General features: G+C 43.5%; 1 protein-coding gene across 1 annotated transcript in view; it reads right to left on the bottom strand.

The window, feature by feature from the left end:
* The window catches only part of LOXL2 (lysyl oxidase like 2), a 90,045-nt gene that overhangs the window by 52,674 nt on the left and 17,361 nt on the right, over positions 1–20,010 (bottom strand). Inside the window, exon 3 of the mRNA XM_075910805.1 lies at positions 19,563–19,738. Coding sequence (XP_075766920.1) covers positions 19,563–19,738 — 176 coding nt within the window. The remainder of the gene's footprint in view (positions 1–19,562; positions 19,739–20,010) is intronic.

The raw sequence follows: 20,010 nt of genomic DNA, 5'->3' as shown, positions 1-20,010 counted from the left end.
CCATAAGGTACCGAGGGGGCTGCTCCAGGGCTCTGAATGCACACAGCAGCAGAACTGGCCTTCTGGGGCAGCGTTTCCTCCCCAGCGCATTGGCGTCTGTCGAGGCGGGAGTCCTCAAACCAGCCAGGCAACAGGAGCACAAGGCGGAGAGGAGGCCTAAGCCAAGCACAATGGCATAAGACGGGAGGATAAGGAAGGTTCCGCTTGCCCTTCTGTATCTTCAGCCCAGGACAGCAAACAAAGCAAAAGAAGTGATAGTTCCTATACATTGGCAATTAAAATGCTCAGGCCCCTGGCCCTCGGCATAGCTGCTAATGTGTTTCCCCCTCCTAACTAGCAGGCTCACGACATTCCGGTGAGAAGAGGGATGGCTGTTTTCCTCTTCATTATCCACTCCAGCTCAACTCATTTTTTCCATCCCGTGTAAGCTGCCCCATGTCGACATTCCTCAGGCTTTCCTCTGATCATCAGACCCAACAGCTTCTGGTCAACATCTGAACCCCTCCTCCCCCCAAAAAGACACTCATCCCAGTAGAGAAGAAATCTTAGGCGACTTCTGCAAACCACAACAGCTGGGCTTTTCAGAAAAGCTCAGTTTCCACAGGCAGTATACGCCCACTCAATGACATCATGAGAGAGCCAGGCAGGGAACTGATAGGATGATCTGTCTGAGGAGCTTGTGGTTTCTTCTCATTGACAGATAGGCAAGTGGAATGCTTTTAACTACACAAATATGAAGTCAGTGGTTCTGAATTGGTGCTGTATCCTAAGACCAAGGGTCAAGGCAGGCCCATAGGGGGATTTCTGCCTTGACCATTTATCACGTTATGGAATTTTGCCTCTGTATTCCCTAATATTATGTTACCATCACTAGAGCAGAATGAGAATTACAAAAACAGTGCTTGGCAGTGTTAATTTGAATGTAACTTGGAGCTATGTAGTTCATGATGTTCATGATCCTATTTATTCACAAATATACATGTGAATATATTTCATGTTCATGTTCGCATGAAAGTTTTGGGAAGCAGCTGTTCTTGTATGGATACCTGCATTAGCACATTCCTAGGGTCTCTTTGTGCTTACAAGAATTTTGGTTTTTCAGTATTCACAGTTCTATTTTAGAAAGCTTTAGTCGTCCAATCAAGCAGCAGGAAAAATTCTAAGTGATTTTAGTGACTGATCAATCATATTAGTATCATTACATATCTTAAACAGAAGACATTTAAAGAAAACAAACTACATATTAGAGACAAACAGACTTCCACACAGTTTGACTTCCAGCGTTGTCTCCTTTGTTTACATATGGTTCTAGAACTGTATATAGCACATGGAGAGATTAAGCTGGATAATATACTGCTAGTGAATGCAGTACTATAAATAAAAGTATCAAATAATCAAAGTGAACAGTCCGCAAATAGATTATCGCCTGAAATTAATTCACTCACTGTTTAAATGCATATGCAGAGCTGTTCTTGCAACCATTCATATGCCGAATATGCAGTTGCGTAGGGCACCTGAAAATATGGGGCACCACTGGGTCTTAATGTCCACCAACCTTTCATTTCCTATCCCTGTTCTGTGGATCTGCTTCTTCCGGAGAGGATCTAGTTAACTTAAAAGTGAAAAAGACTGCAAGACTTATTAGCAGGACCTGTGAAAGAGCCATTCAAGTGGTAATGAAGCCATTTAACAGGCATTTGCTAACCCCAAGTATATACTGTCAGTTTCTGAATTTATTGTAAATACGTGTCAGCCCATAGCACCTTAGAGACTAACTATATATATATATAGTTTCATGAGTTTTCGTGGGCAAAACCCACTTCCACAGATGAGGAAGTGGGTTTGCCCACGAAAGCTCATGATACTATATATATATATATATATATATATTGTAAGTCTCTAAGGGCACATTTGCACAGCAGGGCTAAAGTCAAATTAAGCTACACACCTTGCGCTATGTCAATTTTGTGCGTAAGTCGAAATAGCTTAACTCGGCTTTTAGCACTGTCTGCACAACAGGAAGTCAAAAGAAGAGCACTCTTCCTTCAACTTCCCTTACTCCTCGTAAAATGAGGGTTACTACGGCTTGTAGTGTAGATGCACTTTTTGTTATTTTGGAATAGCGTTAGTTATTCTGAAATCACGCTGCTGTGTAGACATAGCCTAAGGTGCTACAGGGCTACTCGTTTTTAAAGATACAGACTAACACAGCTACCCCTGGAGACTTTTGAATTTATTGTGTTAGGCTACGGGAACTTAGTTTAAAATTTGCTTTAAAAATATTTGATTAGTGTGTTGCTGAAGATTATAAAATCACAGCTCTAAAAAATTGTTGTCTCAGGCATAGGGGCATTAGTTTAATAGTACTGAATAGGGCCCCATAATTCCTAAGGATGCCCCTGTATATATGAATAGCAGGGAAAAGCCCTCTTTCTTCTTTTGGATACAGACATCAGGCAGGAGGTTGGATCAATTGATAGTCATGGCTCCTTCCAAGGCTATTTTAAAAATGGAGAAAGCTACATGAGCAAATCAAAAGGGACGAAAGCTCTGCTTATTATCAAGCACTGGCTGCGCCATGTGTGTCTGTCATCCTCATGACCACTTCTGGAGTTGCCAGGCCAACAATGAGCTGCAAGTGAATCCTGATCATGAAACCATAACACGTGGAATGATACATCCTCGTAAGGTAGTAGGAATTTAAATTCCTCTCTATTCTAGGTGTGCACTGATCCTATTTTGGGGCACAATCTCCTTTTCTTATAATAACTCCTGGCTTTTACCGAATGTGGAATGTCAGTAGATCTCATAACACTTTGCAAAGGAGGTAGCTATCATTATCCTCATTTTACATAGCGGGAAACTGAGGCACAAGGCAGTGCAATGAGTTGCCCAAGATCATCCAGCCTGCCAGTGGTTGAGCCAGGAACAGAACCCATTTGCAGCCCCAGTCCAGTGCTCTATCCACTAGGCTATGCTGTTTCCTTACAAACTCTTAGGCTACGTCTACACTACGAGTTTTCCTGGCAAAATATGCAAATGAGGAACTCATTTGCATGAGTTTTGAACTCTTTGCATGTTTTCTGCCGATCCATTTTTGCGCTGGGGTTTTTGTGAAAAAACAAGCAGCGTGGACGTTTTCTTTTTGCGCAAAACCCCCTTTTTCTGCAAGATCGATATACCCCATACAGAGCTTGAGGGAAAAGGGATTTTTTGCGCAAAAAGAAAACATCCGTGCTGCTTGTTTATGTGCAAAAACCCCAGCACAAAAACGGATCGGCAGAAAATATACAAATGAGATCATGACGCATGCAAATGAGTCCCTCCTTTGCATATTTTTTGCAGAGAAAACTCATAGTGTAGATGTAGCCTTAGACAGTAAATTATCCTTCCCACAGCTACAGCTTTGTTGGCAAAATTCACAATTCAAATATTGCTGATTCACTATCTCCCTCCTCTGCAACCTCCTCTCTGTTTATGGGTCTCTTCCATGTGCCTGGCCTACCCCATTGTCCCCTCAGCTATGTAAACATATTTTTATTTTAGTTACCATCATCTTCTAAAAAACGCTTCCCCAGATATTTGTGCTTCCAAAGCACAAAGTCACGAAGGTTGCGACTCAACAGACTGGAAATCTATTTACCCTTTTTCTTAACAACCCAACCCAAAAAATGTCTCCATGCAGCTCCTTTGCTCAGCCCAGAAGTTTTTTATTAAAGCAAAGATAACATTGACCACCCTCGCTCCCCTACACACATCCCAAGGAAGGCATGATCCAACTTACTCCATACTCTTATGTCTACCCTCACGGCTTCTTGCCTCAGAAGTATGCAAATGAGGCTCAGCGTAAAATATCGCCGAGCCTCATTTGCATACCTAATGAGCCGCCATTTTTGCAGAAGAGGTTCTTGCTCCAGAAGGAGCTGACTACATTGCTCCTTCTTGCGCAAGAAAACCCCTCTTGCACAATGCCGTTATTCCTGAAAATAACTGGCATAAGGGCATTGCACAAGAGGGGTTTTCTTGCTCAAGAAGGAGCAATGTAGACAGCTCCTTCTGGAGCAAGAACCTCTTCTGCAAAAATGGCGGCTCATTAGGTATGCAAATGAGCCTCAGCGATATTCCACGCTTAGCAACATTTGCATACTTCTGACGCAAGAAGCCGCGAGTGTAGACATAGCCTTAGAGTGACCTTTAAACCAAGCGGAATACCCCATGGGAAAAACTTAGTAAGGCCATTGCTGTTGGATGGATCTGCAAGTTCCTCAGGCCTGTTCCTAATCAGAGAGCATCCATTCTCCGTTCTCTCTGCTGCCCAGCTCCAAACTTCTGTTAGGAGACAGCTCTGTCCAAACCTGCCATCTGAGCCAACGCCCTCCCAGGCCATCAGCATGACAGTCACAAACCAGACAGAAGGAACCATTGGAGTAAGCTGGGAAGCAGCGCTGCAAAATTTATAGCATGAAACAAGCCTGCTGGTTTAACCTGACTGCACTTTAATTGCTGTTTGTGTGGGCTCTGGCTGCAGAACAAAGGCTCAGAGGCCCCTCCTACCCCCAACTCACATTTATGTTGTGTGAGGGTTTACATTTAGAGAGAAGTAAACATTTAAATTGATGGAGAGAGAGAGGGAGGGAGGGAGAGAGAGACTAGTCATACCAAACAAGAAAATAAACCTGTTCCTGTCAAGAATACCTGAGAAGGAGTAAGTCAGAAAGGAAGAGGAAATCTTATATCCTGCATTTGAACCGCCCTGTGATAAAAGAGGCTTTTTCATTTGCAGGACTGTCAAGTCAGCAACTGAAGTCACCCTGAGGGGTAGGAGGCAGTTTAGCCGGTTGCATGGCTCTTTGGCGCAGGGACTCTCCTTTCGGTCTGTTTGTACAGTGCCTTGCACAATGGGCTGCAGATCAGTCCAGTATAACTGGGGTTCCAAGATGCTTGCACATCAATAAATAATAATAATGGTTTGAACTAGCTCGGCTAGGACTGAAATCCTGCAGCTGGCCCACAACAAAGACCCCCAGGCATAAAAGCAACACCAGTTTCCTCCACCGTTCTCCCTACACTGGCATGTTGCTGATAGATTAGCTCCACGGGTACCCACGGCATGATAGATGCTTCCAAGAAAGACAAGAGGGTTGCCAGCCCGGAGGAGCGCCTAGCTTTCACTATGAAAGGTCAACCCACCAGTTGTGAGAGACAAGGATGTTCCTTGCAGCCCATTCCCCATTTGGCCTCTTTGCTGAGGCTGCCTACCTGTGGGGAAAACACGGCGGTGCTTTTTCGTGAGGTGGAGTCAGAGTCACCAACCTCAGGCCACATCGTCATGGACGACTTTTAGATGAAAATGAACTGGATCTTAATCAATGACTGCAACAGGGTGTGCATACCCCACACTGTGCTAGGAGGGCTTAAGGCCCTGTGGGTGGAGGAAGTCCCACCCCCCCTCAGCCACACTGAGCATGCTCCAAGTGCTGGGGTAATATAAGAGAGAGCAGCGCAGTTCAGCTCAGTCTGAGATGGATGCTAGAGAGGTAGGTCCTGCTACAGGTGCTCCAGAGATGGACCAGCCAGAAACACAGAGATTGTATTGAGCCTCCAGAACTGGGGGAGCCTGAAGCCATAGGGGTCACCCCAATGTCAGAATTGGTAGGAAGTGACCTAGGTAGGGTATGTGAGTGGTTCTGCACCCTGATTTATATAAATGGAACTCGATGACAAGGAAGATTTCAAAGTTGCTGAATATCGTAAGGGGATAGGTTCCCCCCAAATCTTGCATACCCCCTCCTGAGTCCCAGATCATTGTATCTGAAGCAGATTATATAGTACAAACACCGCCTAGACAACAGTGCCCCGAGCAATATGCTTTAAAACTGGATACATTCTCTGGATTTTGATTTGATATTCTGATGCTCAGCAAACACCCACACGGCCCAAAGAGACAGAACAGGAAGGCATGATATTTTGGAGTATGCTCTATCATGCCGATAGAGTCTACACAGTTCTACCCACAGTTCTACCCACAGAGCTGGAATTTAGACCCAGGTAGAAGTTCTATTTGCAGCTACCTAAAAGTGCAGCCATTGGATATATTTAGCAGTGAGACCTATATTAAGTGGTGGGCAGAGTTAAATATTTTGAAAAGGATGTTTTTGAGGTACTTAAAAATACCTACCACGAGCCTACTTTTAAAAATTATACACTAGGATCCTGGTACCGTAGCCATAAAATTGCTAAGTATATATAAACTATATATAAACTATATTTAGACAACACGCTACTTGAAAAGCAGGCCATGAAACGTTACGGCAGAAGACGTATCCTTCATTCATGTTTTTGTGGAGAACACAAACAGCAGAATGAATCCAGCAGCTGCCGAGGTTTGGTGAAGCCTTCAAGACACATTTCTCATTGACACTAAAGCTCCTTTTGCCCCACTTTGGCATGGAAAGCAGCCTTAAAGCAAGTACAGACTGCATTCCCACCCACTCTGAAGGCATCTTTACACTGCCCGCATGGTATCAACAGGCCTTGGTGTAACTGGGGCTATGTCTACACTGCGGGTGTTTTTCGGAAGAGGAAATGCAAATGGAGTGCTCATTTGCATATCTTCTTTTGATCCTTTTTGCAGAAGAGGTTTTTGCGATAAAAAGCCCTGTATAGATGGGGACATTTGTCAGAAAATACCCTCTTTGCGCAAGAGCCCTTATTCCTCAAAAAATGAGGTTTACAGGCTCTTGAGCAAACGGGGTTTTTTTCCAACAAATGGCCCCGCCTACACAGGGCTTTTTATCGCAAAAAACGTCTGCAAAAAGGATCAAATTTAAATATCCCGCACTTCATTTGCATATTCCCATTATGGCGCTATTTCAAAATAGCGCTATTTCGAAATAACAGACGCTGTTAAGATGCGGTTATTTCAAGAGAAAACCTTTCTCTCGAAATAACCCTTATTCCTCATACAATGAGGTGTACCAGTTATTTTGAGAGAAGGGCTTTCTCTTGAAATAACTGCATCTTAACAGCATCTGTTATTTCAAAATAGCGCTATTTCGAAATAGCGCCATAACGCGAATATGCAAATGAAGCATGGGATATTTAAATTCTGGCTTCATTTGCAATTTCAAATGTCTTCATTTGCATCCATATTTCGAAATAGAGTGCAAGTGTAGACATACCCTCAGGGAATAAAGCTTACTTTTAAAATAGTTATTTCAAAATAGCATTAGTATGGTGCTCAGGGAGCTGCTGTTTCGAAATCACTATTCCCCAGAGTCATTTGAAGAAATGACTTCTCAGTGCTTCTTGGGGCTCTGAGTCGAGGTAGCACATCCAAAATAACAGGCCTTGGACTAATTTCGAGGCTTCCCCTGTAGTGGGGACACGCGGTTTCGATTTTGTTATTTTGGGAGTTATTAAATCGATTTTAGTTATTTTGAAATCGTTTCCAAGTGTAGATGTGCTCTTAGTGGCATGCTGCTTTCTATTAGGCACAGGTAAGTGTCATCAAGTGGAGAGATGTGACTGCTCTTGGCAGGGAAAGATTTACCAGCTTTTCCCTTTTAAGGCGCACACAGGCAAAGAGGTATTAGCAAACAAGCTCACCCCACAGGTGCCAGATCCCCTTGTAACATTAATGAGACACTGTCTGGGCATTTAGACTATGCACACTTGGGTTTTTTTTTCTTTCCAGGAGAAAAAAATTCCCCTTTGTAAAGTTTGCTCCCTGTAATTTAAACTTCCCAGTAGAGCGGAGCAAACACTCCTGTCCTGACCTAGGGAAGTTGAGTATTTGCACAGCCAAAGCGAATGGGCAGGAGACTAATTCTCACCAGCCAGCAGCACATTAACGGGGTTGCTCTGGTATGTGCATTTTTAGGATCTCCCCCAAGAAGTGATTCTTTGAACTAAATTCAAGGATAAAACATGCCAGGGCCACAGTAAATACCTGGCAGGAATATAAAGGGTGGGGTTTTTTTTTGAATGGTTGAAAATGTGCCCGGCCATAAATCTGTTCTTTCTAGCCCAGTGTCTCTCTGTTTGGTGGCAGATCTTTCATCACTAACTCTTGGTTGTGACGTTTCAGCCTTTCTAGCTTTCTGGAGAATTATTGCTCTAAAGAAGCAACGGGCAGGCGTATTTCTTCGTGTCAGGATGGGGGCGGAAGGAACAGGCAAGAGCAGGGAGACACAGTCCTCAGACTGAAAAACGCTGTAATGGAAAAAGTCCTTCTGATCATATACACAGACCAAGCTTTTACCATCATCTCTGGAAAATGTCAGCCTATACCCTTCACTCACAGTGTTTCCAGATTAGGAACTTGAGGGACATTTTCTAATACAAATAACCATTGCTGGCGGGATAGAATGCTGCTTTTTAAGGGTGTAAAGATTTTGCCAGTTTGATTTTTAGGAACCTGGGTCAAATCCTCGCTGGCGTAAACTTGCATAGTTCCATTGACTGAATCCCATTGAAATGGAGCTACACTGCTTTCCACCAGGTAAGGATTTAGCCTTTGGCATTAAACCTTAACCATACATGGCAGTTCTTTAGCATTATCCCAGGAGGATCTCAAGACACTTTCCAAAGAAGACATCTGTCTTACCTATTTCCCAAGGGGGTTGTGACACATGCTCTTTATATTCCAGAGGGGGAAAATAGAGGGCGAGTCTACACTGTACCCGGATCTCGAAATAAACAATGCAATTTGAGCTATGCAAATTGCGTAGCTTATTTTGAGTTAATTTCAAAATAGTTTATTTCAAAATTTGGCGCTGTCTACACAGCACTTATTTTGAAATAAATCACTATTTATTAAAACGTCCCATAGTTCTCGTGGGACATCGGAATAGCAAGCCTGTTATATTTTGAAATAACAGACATACTCAAGACACAGAATAGCTAGTTCAGGATACTTCCAGTATCCCGAAATAGCGCTGCAGTGTAGACATAGCCAGAGAGAGATTAAAAGTCTTTCCCAAAGGTTACCTATGGAGTCATTGGCAGGTCTGGTAATATAACTCCAGAATCAATAACCCTTTTGGAGGTGCACTAAAAACACCTCTGGGAGCCTCCTACTTTGTGGAGTCTCATACTCTGGGTTCCAGCTTGAGCCAAGATGTCTACACTGAAATTGTATAGCCCTGCTATAAGTTTGAGTCCTATGATATGGGCTGGGCAGGGCTGTTTTACTGTGGTGTAGACATAGACTTAGATTAAAAAATGTAGCAGTGGCAGCATCTGATCATTTAAGATTGGCACTTGGAATCCTCTTATACCAGACTGAAACATCACTTTGCAGTGGACTAGAGTATCCCTATAAAGCACGAAAATTAACTGGGGACAACTGGGACTGCTATAATAAATACTGACTGATGTGGTATAACTGAACTCACATATGTAAGTGGGGGGGGGAATAGCTCAGTGGCTTGACCATGGGCCTGCTAAACTCAGGGTTGTAAGTTCAATCCTTGTAGAGGGGATTTGGGGCAAAAATTTGTCAGGGATGGTACTTGGTCCTGCTGTGAAGGCAGAGGACTGGACTTGATGACCTTTCAAGGTCCCTTCCAGTTCTATGAGATAGGCAATCTCCATTGTCCACAGCTACACAGTCCTTCTAAGCCTTCATGCATGAAATGCCACAGTTGTTAAGAATAAGGCCTTGGCTACAAGAGAGATGCACTGGATGGGTTAACACTACAGTTTTAAAGTGATGTCCTGCAGGGGTCCATACTGGGACCAGTTCTGTTCTCCATCTTCATAAATTATTTGGAGAAAGGGGTAAACAGTGAAGCAGCAAAATTTGCAGGCGATACAAAATTGCTCAAGATAGTTTAATCCAAAGCAGACTGTGAAGAGCTTCAAAAGGATCTCACAAAACTAGGTGAATGGGCAGCAGAAGGGCAGATGGAATTTAATGTTGATAGATGCAAAGCAATGAATGCACATTGGAGAACAATCCCAACTATGTGTATAAAACAATTTGATGAGGGACTAAATTAGCTGTTATCACTCCCAAGGGAGATCTTGGAGTCATTGTGGAGAATTCTCGGGAAACAGCCACTCCATGGGCAGTGACAGTCAAAAAAACAAACAAATTGTAGTGAATCATTAAGAAAGAGATAGAGAATAATCTTATTGCCTCTATATAAATCTATGGTACACCCATATCTGTGTTCAGATGTGGTCATCTCATCTCAAAAAAAGTTATTTTGGCATGGGAAAAAGTTCAGAAAAGGGCAACAAAAATGATGAGGGGTATGAACTGGAGAGATATGTTTGAGGAGAGATGAGTCAGACTGGAGCTTTTCAGCTTAGAAAAGAGATGTTTAAGGAGGGATATAATAGAGGTCTCTAAAATCATGACTGGGGAGCAGAAAGTGAATAACGAAGAGTTATTTACTCCTTCCACTAACATAAGAACTAGGGGTCATCAAATGAAATTAACAAGTAGCAGGTTTAAACCAAACAAAAGGAAGTACTTCTTTACACAATGCCAATGTCAACCTGTGGAACTCCTTGCTAGGGGATATTGTGAAGGCTAGGACTTTAACAGGATTCAAAAAATAGCTAGATACATTCCTGGATGATGGGTCCATCAATGTCTCTTCACCGAGATGGTCATGGATGATGTCCCTAGTCTCTGTCAGAAGCTGGAAATGAGCAACAGGGGATGGATCACTTGATGATTACCTGTTTTGTTCATTCCCTCTGGGGCACCTGGCATTGGCCACTGTTGGAAGACAGATTACTGGGCTAGGTAGACCTTTGGTCTGACCCAGTATGGCCGTTCTTATGATGCAAACTGCTTATTTCAGCTTAAACCAAGTTTATTTTCATTAATCTTAAATCCATTGGGAATTGGTTTAAGTTAAACTGAATTAAGGGTGTCCACATGGGAGGTTTGCATTGGGTTAAAAACTGATTTCAGTTAAACCAATGGAATTTTCTCAGGCTGTGAGCTCTTACTCAAAAAATTGAGTGGGAGAAAACTGCAGGGCGAGAAGTAAAAAAAAGCAGCCGTGTACAAACCCACGTTTCCTCCGATGAGTCTGAGCAACATGCACAAGAGTCTCAGGCATGCCATGGAAAAGCAAAAAACTGTCAACAGTTCATTTGCACAGGCGTCTTGACCTCCCTTTTTCAGATCTTATGACCCTCTGATCTCATCACCTTTGGCTTGAAACTATGTCAGACCAGCTGCTAAGAAAATAAAGCAAAGATTAGCCCTGGGGGGCGAGATGGAGGGGGGAGAAGGTTTGACATTTAGCAGCTAGCTGTTACTGAAAAACCCCTTTGGAATGGCATTTTTAAAATTCATAGGCGATTACCCTTAGCCTTGCTCTTTGGTCCTGCTGCAATAAAACAACAGAAGAGAGGACTTTCCAGCATGCCCTGACCTCTCAGAGGGATGTGATAAAATGGGTTCGGTTGTGCCCCATCAGAGCAATGGTATGTTTTGTCCTATTTAGGAGGCCCCAACAGTTCAAGCAAAGTGATGTGCAGGAGATAGGAACACGCCAATATCGGGCCAAATTCTCAGCTGGTGAAAAGGGGCGTAACACCACTGACTTCAGTTGCACTATCCCAACGGATGCAACAGCCATGACATCACTGCTAGCAGGGGATTTTAAGAACCAGCTCCTTCTGGTTTTCTTTGAAAGGCTTCCTAAGAAAGTCACATGCCAATAAAAGCTCAGGGATTTATCTCCCCTTCTGGCCTCTTTTGGGCTATAATTGGAGGCTAATTTTTTCAAGCCCAGGTGTTTACGCAGCACTTAGGACTCTAAAGCCATATTTAGGGTGTGTCTACACAGCAAAGTTATTTCGGAATAACGGCTGTTGCTCTGAAATACCCATGTGAGCATCTACACAGCAATTCCGTTATTTCGAAATAATTTCAAAATAACGGACGGTTTATTCCGACTTCTGTAAACCTCATTCTATGAAGAATAACAGCTATTCTGAAATAGCTATTTGGAAGTAAGGCGTGAGTAGACGCTCCACTGCTGCTATTTCAAAATAGCCCCTCACCAGGGCCATTCTAAGTTCTTTCTCCTTGGGCTTTAAATCGAGATAGCATGTCTACATTAGGGAAGACTGCCTCGGACTCATTTTAAGGCTTCCCTGCAGTGTAGATGTGCTATCTCGATTTAGAGCTTATTCTGAAATAATTGTGCAGTGTAGACATACTCTTTAGGCACTTAAATAAGAGAGGCCGGATTTTCAGAGGTACTGCTTGAATCTCCAGGGGAAAGTCAGACCATTTTTGTGGGGAACTGTGCAGCCTAGTGGTTAAACTAGGAGACTGTGACTCAGGAGATCTGGATGCTATTGCAGGCTCTGCCACTGATCTATTTAGTGATCTTAAGAGTGTTACTTCATCTCAGGTTTCCCCAGCTTACCTCCTTTGAGAAGTGCCCTTAGATCTGGAGAGGTACAGATAGATTATTAGTAAAATAAATGCAGCTAGTTGCACGGGTCATTCAAATTCACAGATGCTGAAGATTACCCCACTGTGTCTAAGCCTCTCATAGAAAGAAAGGACAGAGTGCGTCGTGGCAATAGAATTGGACTAAGGAGCTGATTATGCAGTCTTTATAAGTTATATACGCAGCCTCCCACTGACACAAGAGGAAGAACAATCTTATAACCGTACTGCTCTCAGATGAAGGCAATGAGGCTTCAGCTCTTTCAGATTTCTACAGATTTCCCATGTGATTTTTGGCCAAGCTATTTCTCTCTCTGTCTTGATTTCCCATTTCTAGAATGGAAATAACGTTTGCTGACTTCAGAAGGGGATATTATAAGAACCTAGTCTGAGGCTACGTCTACACTGCAGGCTTCTTGCGCAAGAAGCTTTTTGCAGAAGAGATCTTCCGCAAAAACGTCTTGCGCAAGAGCGCGTCTGCATTGCAAAAGCGCATTGGAAAAGCGATGCGCTTTTGTGGGCGAGTGTCCAGACTGCATGGATGCTCTCTCAGCAGAAAGCTCTGATTGCAATTAACAGGATGGCCTCCAGGGCACCTGTGCTTCTTTCAGTAGGCTGTTTTTGTGCAAAAAACCCCACCATTTCCCATCCACACACACCTTTTTATACAAGAGTTCTTGCTCAAAAAGGAGTTATTCCTTGTACAAAGAGGAATACCTATGCCACAAAAACCCCTCTGTTGTGTTGATTCACTGTACATTTTCTTGCACAAAAACACACTTGAGGTGTGGATGCTCTGAGAGTTTTTGCACAAAACTGGTTGTTTTTGCGCAAAAACTCTGCAGTGGAGACATAGCCTGAATGAGGGTACTCAGTGAGATTGAGGGCTCACTCCCCTCAAAGATGAGGCCCACTTTTTTGCACAAAATATAATATGCTTAAGTCACCACTAGAAGAACTGCTACTCTCATTTAGTGTGGCTGGCCTGGGTTATGATCAGCTTCGGCGACCAGCCAGCCAGTGGGGAATTTAATTCATTTCCCATCTTTTCCTGCTCCTGCAGGATCTTGTTGGTGTCATGTCAGTGGTTTACCCTTTGCTTGGAAAGTCCAAAAGTGAATCAAAGCCTCAAAAGCAGCAGAAAGTTGGAGCACGCGAGCCCCAGAGTTAACCCAATGTGTTTAATCCATTAGTCAGACTCTCTGTGTTTCCATTAGCTAAGCACTAGATTTTATGATTCATTTCAGAAGCAATCCCAAGAGAGATGACCTTGGTCTAGACTGATGCAGGTTTTCCTCCAGCCTCTGTGCTGAGAATTCCAGTGGGACACCACGTGTTAACCAGCTGAAGGTTCACAGCGCACACAAGGGAGGCTCATAGCGTCGGGTGGGGCGGGAGGGGACGGATGCTAAGTGGTTTTACACAATTACACTGCTAGTTAGTGGCTGCACCAGAACTCTCAGCCGCCTGCTCAAATCACTCAAGCTCAAAATGCTCCATATCGTCCTCCTTTTTCACAATGTATTTCCCCTCTCTCGTCATTCTGCTGCAAGGCAGAGGGTACCCAGCGCTGCTAGTGTTGGATTTTATTTTACCCTCTCAGGAGCGAATGCCAACCCTCATGACAGTCATACTAGGAGAGTGTAGGCCTTTGTTCTCCTCCAGTGCTAGGTCCACACAAGAGATTTATGAGTCTGCCACAGCAACCATCTTAGGCGGTGAAGTCCTTACACTCAGGCTACGTCTACATAGCAAGTTTTTTTCGGCAGATGATCTGCAAATGGAGTATTCATTTACATATATCGTGCTCTCATTTGCATATCCTCCTCCGATCGTTTTTATGATAAAAAGCCCTGTGTAGATGGAGCCATTTATCAGAAAAAAAACCCCTTTTTCGCAAGAGCCCTTATTCCTCACAAAATGAGGTTTACAGGCTCTTGCGCAAAAGGTTCCCCCCCCCCCACACACAAATGTCCCCGTCTATACAGGGTTTTTTATAGCAAAAAACCTCTTCTGCAAAAAGGATTGGAGGAGGATATGCAAATGAGAGCATGAGATATGCAAATGAGTGCTCCATTTGTATATCTTCTGCTGAAAAAAATTGCAGTGTAGACATAGCCTCAAACAGTAAACGCCTCAGTTTTAGCAATGAAAGTCATTGGTTCAAGCCCCATAGTCTGCTCAGACAGGAGCAGTTAAATAGTGGCACCCTATGTGGCTGGGAATAATACCATACATTTGCTCAGGCAGTGACTTGGGACATCAGACAGTTTGAAGCATGCCCAGGTGAGAGTCTTTCACCCTCCCCCTTATCCTGGAGAGCTCTCCCACCCCTTCATAGACTCATCCCCCCACAACTGCCCTGATTAGGCCTCAGTTGGAATATTGTGTCCAGTCCTGGGCACCGCATTTCAGGAGAAATTGGAGAAGGTCCAGAGAAGAGCAACAAAAATCATTAAAGGTCTAGAAAACATGAGCTATGACGCAAGGCTGAAAGGGATAGAAAATAAGACACGGAATATCTTACTGCCCCTGTATAAAATTATGGTACGCCCACATCTTGAATACTGTGTACCGATATGGTCTCCTCACCTCAAAAAAGATATTTTGGCCTTAGAAAGGGTTCAGAAAAGGGCAACTAAAATGATTAGGGGTTTGGAACAGGTCCCATATGAAGAGAGGTTAAAGCGACTGGGACTTTTCAGTTTAGAAAAGAGGAGACTGAGGGGGGATAGAGGTCTATAAAATCATGAGTTGTGTGGAGAGGGTGAATAAAGAGAAGTTATTTATTAGTTCCCATAATAGAAGAACTAGAGGACACCAAATGAAGTTAATGGGTAGCAGGTTTAAAACTAATAAAGAAAGTTCTTCTTCACACAGTGCGTACTCAACCTGTGGAACTCCTTGCCAGAGGAGGCTGTGAAGGCTAGGACTATAATAGAGTTTAAAGAGAAGCTAGTTAATTTCATGGAGGTTAGGTCCATAAAAGGCTATTAGCCAGGGGATAAAATTGGTGTCCCTGGCCTCTGTTTGCCAGAGGCTGGAGAAGGATGGCAGGAGACAAATCACTTGATCATTGTCTTTGGTCCACCCCCTCTGAGGCACCTGGTGCTGGCCACTGTTGGCAGACAGGCTACTGGGCTAGATGGACCTTTGGTCTGACCCAGTACAGCCATTCTTATGTTCTTATGTTATGAATTGCATCTGTTTAGTTTGGAAAAGAGAAGACTGAGAGGGGACATGAGAGCAGCTTTCAAGTATCTAGAAGGGCGTTACAAGGAGGAAGGAGAAAAATTGTTCTCCTCAGCCTCTGATGATAGGACAAGAAGCAATGGACTGAAATTGCAGCAAGGATGGTTTCTTAAAGTCCTTACTGTCAGGGTGGTTAAACACTGGAATAAATTGCCTAGGGAGGTTGTGGAATCGCCGTCACTGGAGATCATAGAATCATAGAATAATAGGACTGGAAGGGACCTCGAGAGGTCATCGAGTCCAGCCCCCCACCCTCAAGGCAGGACCAAGCTCCATCTGCACCATCCCTGACAGATGTCTATCTAACCTGTTCTTAATATTTAAGAGCAGGTTGGACAGACACCTGTCAGGGATGATCTAGCTAGATGGTGCCTGATCCTGCCATGAGGGCAGGGAACTGGACTCAATGACCTCTCAAGGTCCCTTCCAATTCTAGTGTTCTATGCTCCTATGATAACAGGGACAACATTTGTGGTGCTCATCATGCAACAGTGTTTTTTGGGTAGGGGGTCTGAGATCACTAGAGAGCCCACTAACTAAGGCATGAGCTATGAATCCTTAAACAGGGACGAATACATTTTTTCACCACATGCATATTTACCATCCTCCAGTAGAGCAATCTGTGGCAATGTTAAAAGGTTAGTGCTAGTTATTCTACAGCCGACAGCCCTTTGACTGATCCTGTTTTAAAGCTAATTAAAAAAACCACACCCACTCTTGTTTCAGGTTGTGAAAATGTCTACACAGCCAGGTCAGGCGGTAGTCACAGAAACCACCCAGGGTGAATCTACGCTGCACATGTAGCTCGAAATAAGCTACGCAAGTTAAGCTATGCAATTTGCATCAGTTCTTGCAAGTTAATTTCGGAATGGCTCATTTTGTCATTTGGTGCTCTGTACTCAGCGCCAAATTTTGAAATAAACCACTATTCTGAAATGTTCCTTAATCCTCGTGGAATGAGGTTTATCAGTACATCAGAATAGTACGCCCGTTATATTTTGAAATAAAGGGCTTATTCAAAATACACGGAATAGCTATTTTAGGATACCAGAAGTATCCTCAGATATCACAGATTTCCCCTTCTACTTAAATTAGGATATAACTGTAGGCATCTGCTGGGAAATGATGTAGAAGGGAGATTCCTTTATTTCCACAGAGAAACACTAACTTTGCACTAGCTCAACCCTGATCGTTTTCAACCTGAAGACTTGTCAGAATGGAAGATGGACAGAATTCTTTGCTCACCTCTCTCATCCTCATTCAATTACAGGATTCCTCCTGGCTGTTTATCCTCAAGGAGTCTGTCAAATCTAATTTTAACATGACTCAAACAACAGAGCTTTTTCCATTTCCCAGGGGAAACTATTTCTCAGCTTAATGGCCTAACCTCTCAGTTAAGAGCTTTTTCCTGATATCCGGCCTACACTTGCTAAATTTCCTCCCATCACTTCTAACACTAATCCTCAAGTCCTTCAGACACTCCACAGAATTATCACACTCCCTCTTTCATCATCATTTAGCCAGGCTGCATGTAAACAGCTTTTAAAATATTGCCTTATAAGTCAATTGATTCAAACTCACATCTGTGAGCGAAACACCTCTCAGAATCTGTTGCACCCAAATTTGCCCAGGAGACACCAAAGAGAATCCTAGTCGTGATTGTATACAATGGCATATAATTATTCATAGCTTTTAATAATAAGGAAATATTCTAATTACAGGAACAGTATTCCACAGTTCTATCTTTAGATGAGTCAAAATCACACCAGAAAATAGTTTTTAAAAATTTGTTGAAAAAATTAAAAGGTTTGGGATATTCTCATACACTACAAAGAAATTGTAAAATATATTTATTAAAAATTTCTGCTTAAAAACTCTAACAATGTCAGCATGTATCTATTTTAAGGATATTAAATTTAGATTAATCAACTAATTGAATAGTCAATGCAGGGGGACAGGAAAGCAACTAGTTGAGTCACTAATCGACTAGTTGCTTATCAGGTAGTCAACTAGTCGACTAGTCACTTACATCCCTAATCTATTTTACGGCTAGAAAAAATTAAGCTAAGAAAATGCCCTGAAATATTTGCCTGTTATTGATGGAGAGTATAAGACAGGAAGTAGAAATCATGCAGAGTTTGCCATTAAATAAATGTTTCACCTTGAAGTCAACCACATTTTAGCACTGGTAAAAGTGATTCTTGTAAACAGGGTATAGTTTGTAAAGTGCCCTGTGATACTTCATACTGAAAAGGTACTTTATGTTATTGTTCTATTTATATTACAGAAGCAGCTAGATTTCTTGAATGACATCAGCGCCACATAATGCTAGGTGCTGCTAGTCTGCCTCTAGGTCCTTCAGTCTCAATGGACAAGTCAGAAAAAGGATGGTAGAAACTAAAAAATTGTATGTCCCAATTTCATGGAAGAGCTGTAATATATAACATCTTATATTGTAATGTGTACATGAAGGCTAAAGGCTTGTCTACATTGCACATTTTTGTCACCAAAAACTGCCTTTTGGTGACAAAGCAGTGAGAAGTGTTCACACTGCAATGTGACTTTTGTCAGGAAAAACACCCAGATTTGGCAACAAAAAACTTCCATCCCAGGGAGAGACTTTTGTCTTTTCCCCTCCCTTTATTGTCAACAAGAGCCAGTGTAGATTTGGCTGTTTGTTTTGTTGAGAGGACTGGCTACTGCCAGTATCCCACAATGCCTGCCCTGATGGCTCTGCTCAGTGTTTTGTGATCTCTGCTGCCTTGCAGGCCTGCGCCCCCTCTCCTTTCAACGCTCTGGGAAGTTTCTGATAGCGGAATGAGCTTCCCCGTTTGAGGAACAAACAAAGAGCAAATCATTGGAGTGCTCCCGTTCTGTTGCTGTGGGGGGAAGGCTGGAGAGATGCCTGTGCTGCTTGGACATTCCTCAGCATGGAGACCTTCCAGCGCTACGAGGGAATCCCAAGAAGCGCAGGGATCAGCTCTGCCTTCTCTCAACACTGCCTTGTGGGATGCTTACCCACAATGCTTTGGTCTAACTGTCAACAGGGAACTAGCCATGTGACATTGAAATGACAACAATGGGAGACAGAAAAACTGGTTTGATCGTTTTTCACTTTTGGCAACTTTCACATGCGACGGCACGTTTATCACCAAACCTTCCCAATGTAGATGTAGCCCGAGTAGATAAAAAAGAGCCACCCACAGGACAACACATCAAAGAATCATGCAGTGCTGTTAAACCCAGTACGTGACATTCGAAACCCCAGGTCTACACAGCTCAAGCACTGGGAAAGTTGGAGCATAGAGCTGAACATTGCAGGTTGTGCCCGACTCTACCAACAATGTCAGGGCATGTTTAGACTGCATCCCTCTGTCGGCAGCGGGGTGCAGATTAAGCAGGTTGACATTGCAAATGAGGCAGGGATTTAAATATCCCACACCTAATTTGCATAAATTGGCTGCCACGTTTTGCCAACTCAGCACTTTTTCGGCAACAAGCGGCAGTCTAGAGGGGGATCTGTTGAAAAAGAAAGCCTTTTTCGACAGATCCCTTATGCCTTCTGCAAGGAGGTTTACAGGATCTGTCAAAAAAGGCTTTCTTTCTCGACAGATCCCCCTTTAGACTGCCGCTTTTTGCCGACAAAGTGTTGAGTTGCCAAAACGCGGTGGCCATTTTTATGCAAATTAGGCACGGGATATTTAAATCCCTGCCTCATTTGCAGTGTCGACCTGCCTAATCTGCATCCCTCTGCCAACAGAGGGATGCAGTCTAGATATACCCTCAGTGTTTCTGGTCATCCCCTTGGCAGACAGAGCCTGTGGGAAGACTCCCATTGACTCTCAATGGGCATCCTTCAAGTTATATGTCCATTTACCTCTATTTGGTTGAGATACGACTTGTCAAACTTGAAGCCAGGGATTCTCTTGTCACTGCAGACTACGCCCACGTCTTCGGTGTGTTTGCAGTCTGAGACGCCCCAGCCGTTGCTGGTACACGCTGCCAGCGTCACCTCTTTGCCAGTACAGTGGACATTGTCCAACCAGATTGTGCCTGAGAATAGAAAGACCTGAGACATCAGTGGGCAAACAGCGGAGAGGAGAAACTAGATTCACTAATAATTGGTCTAAACCAGAGGTGGGCAAAGGGCTGCCCGCGAGCTGGATCCGGCCCACCAAGCCAGTGGATCTCCACCCTCAAACCAATCAGGGTCTGGGGGGAGGGGAGGGAACACATGAAGACTTCTCACCCCGTAGTGGCTAGAGCAGGCATGTCCAAAGTCCGGCCCGTGGGCCAATTGCGGCCCGTGTTCCGGTTTAATATGG

The sequence above is a fragment of the Pelodiscus sinensis genome, chromosome 28 (genome assembly GCF_049634645.1).
Source record: "Pelodiscus sinensis isolate JC-2024 chromosome 28, ASM4963464v1, whole genome shotgun sequence".
NCBI lineage: Eukaryota > Metazoa > Chordata > Testudines > Trionychidae > Pelodiscus > Pelodiscus sinensis.
The sequence above is the reverse complement of the archived record's forward strand: the minus strand, read 5'-3'. Positions and strand labels throughout refer to the sequence as shown.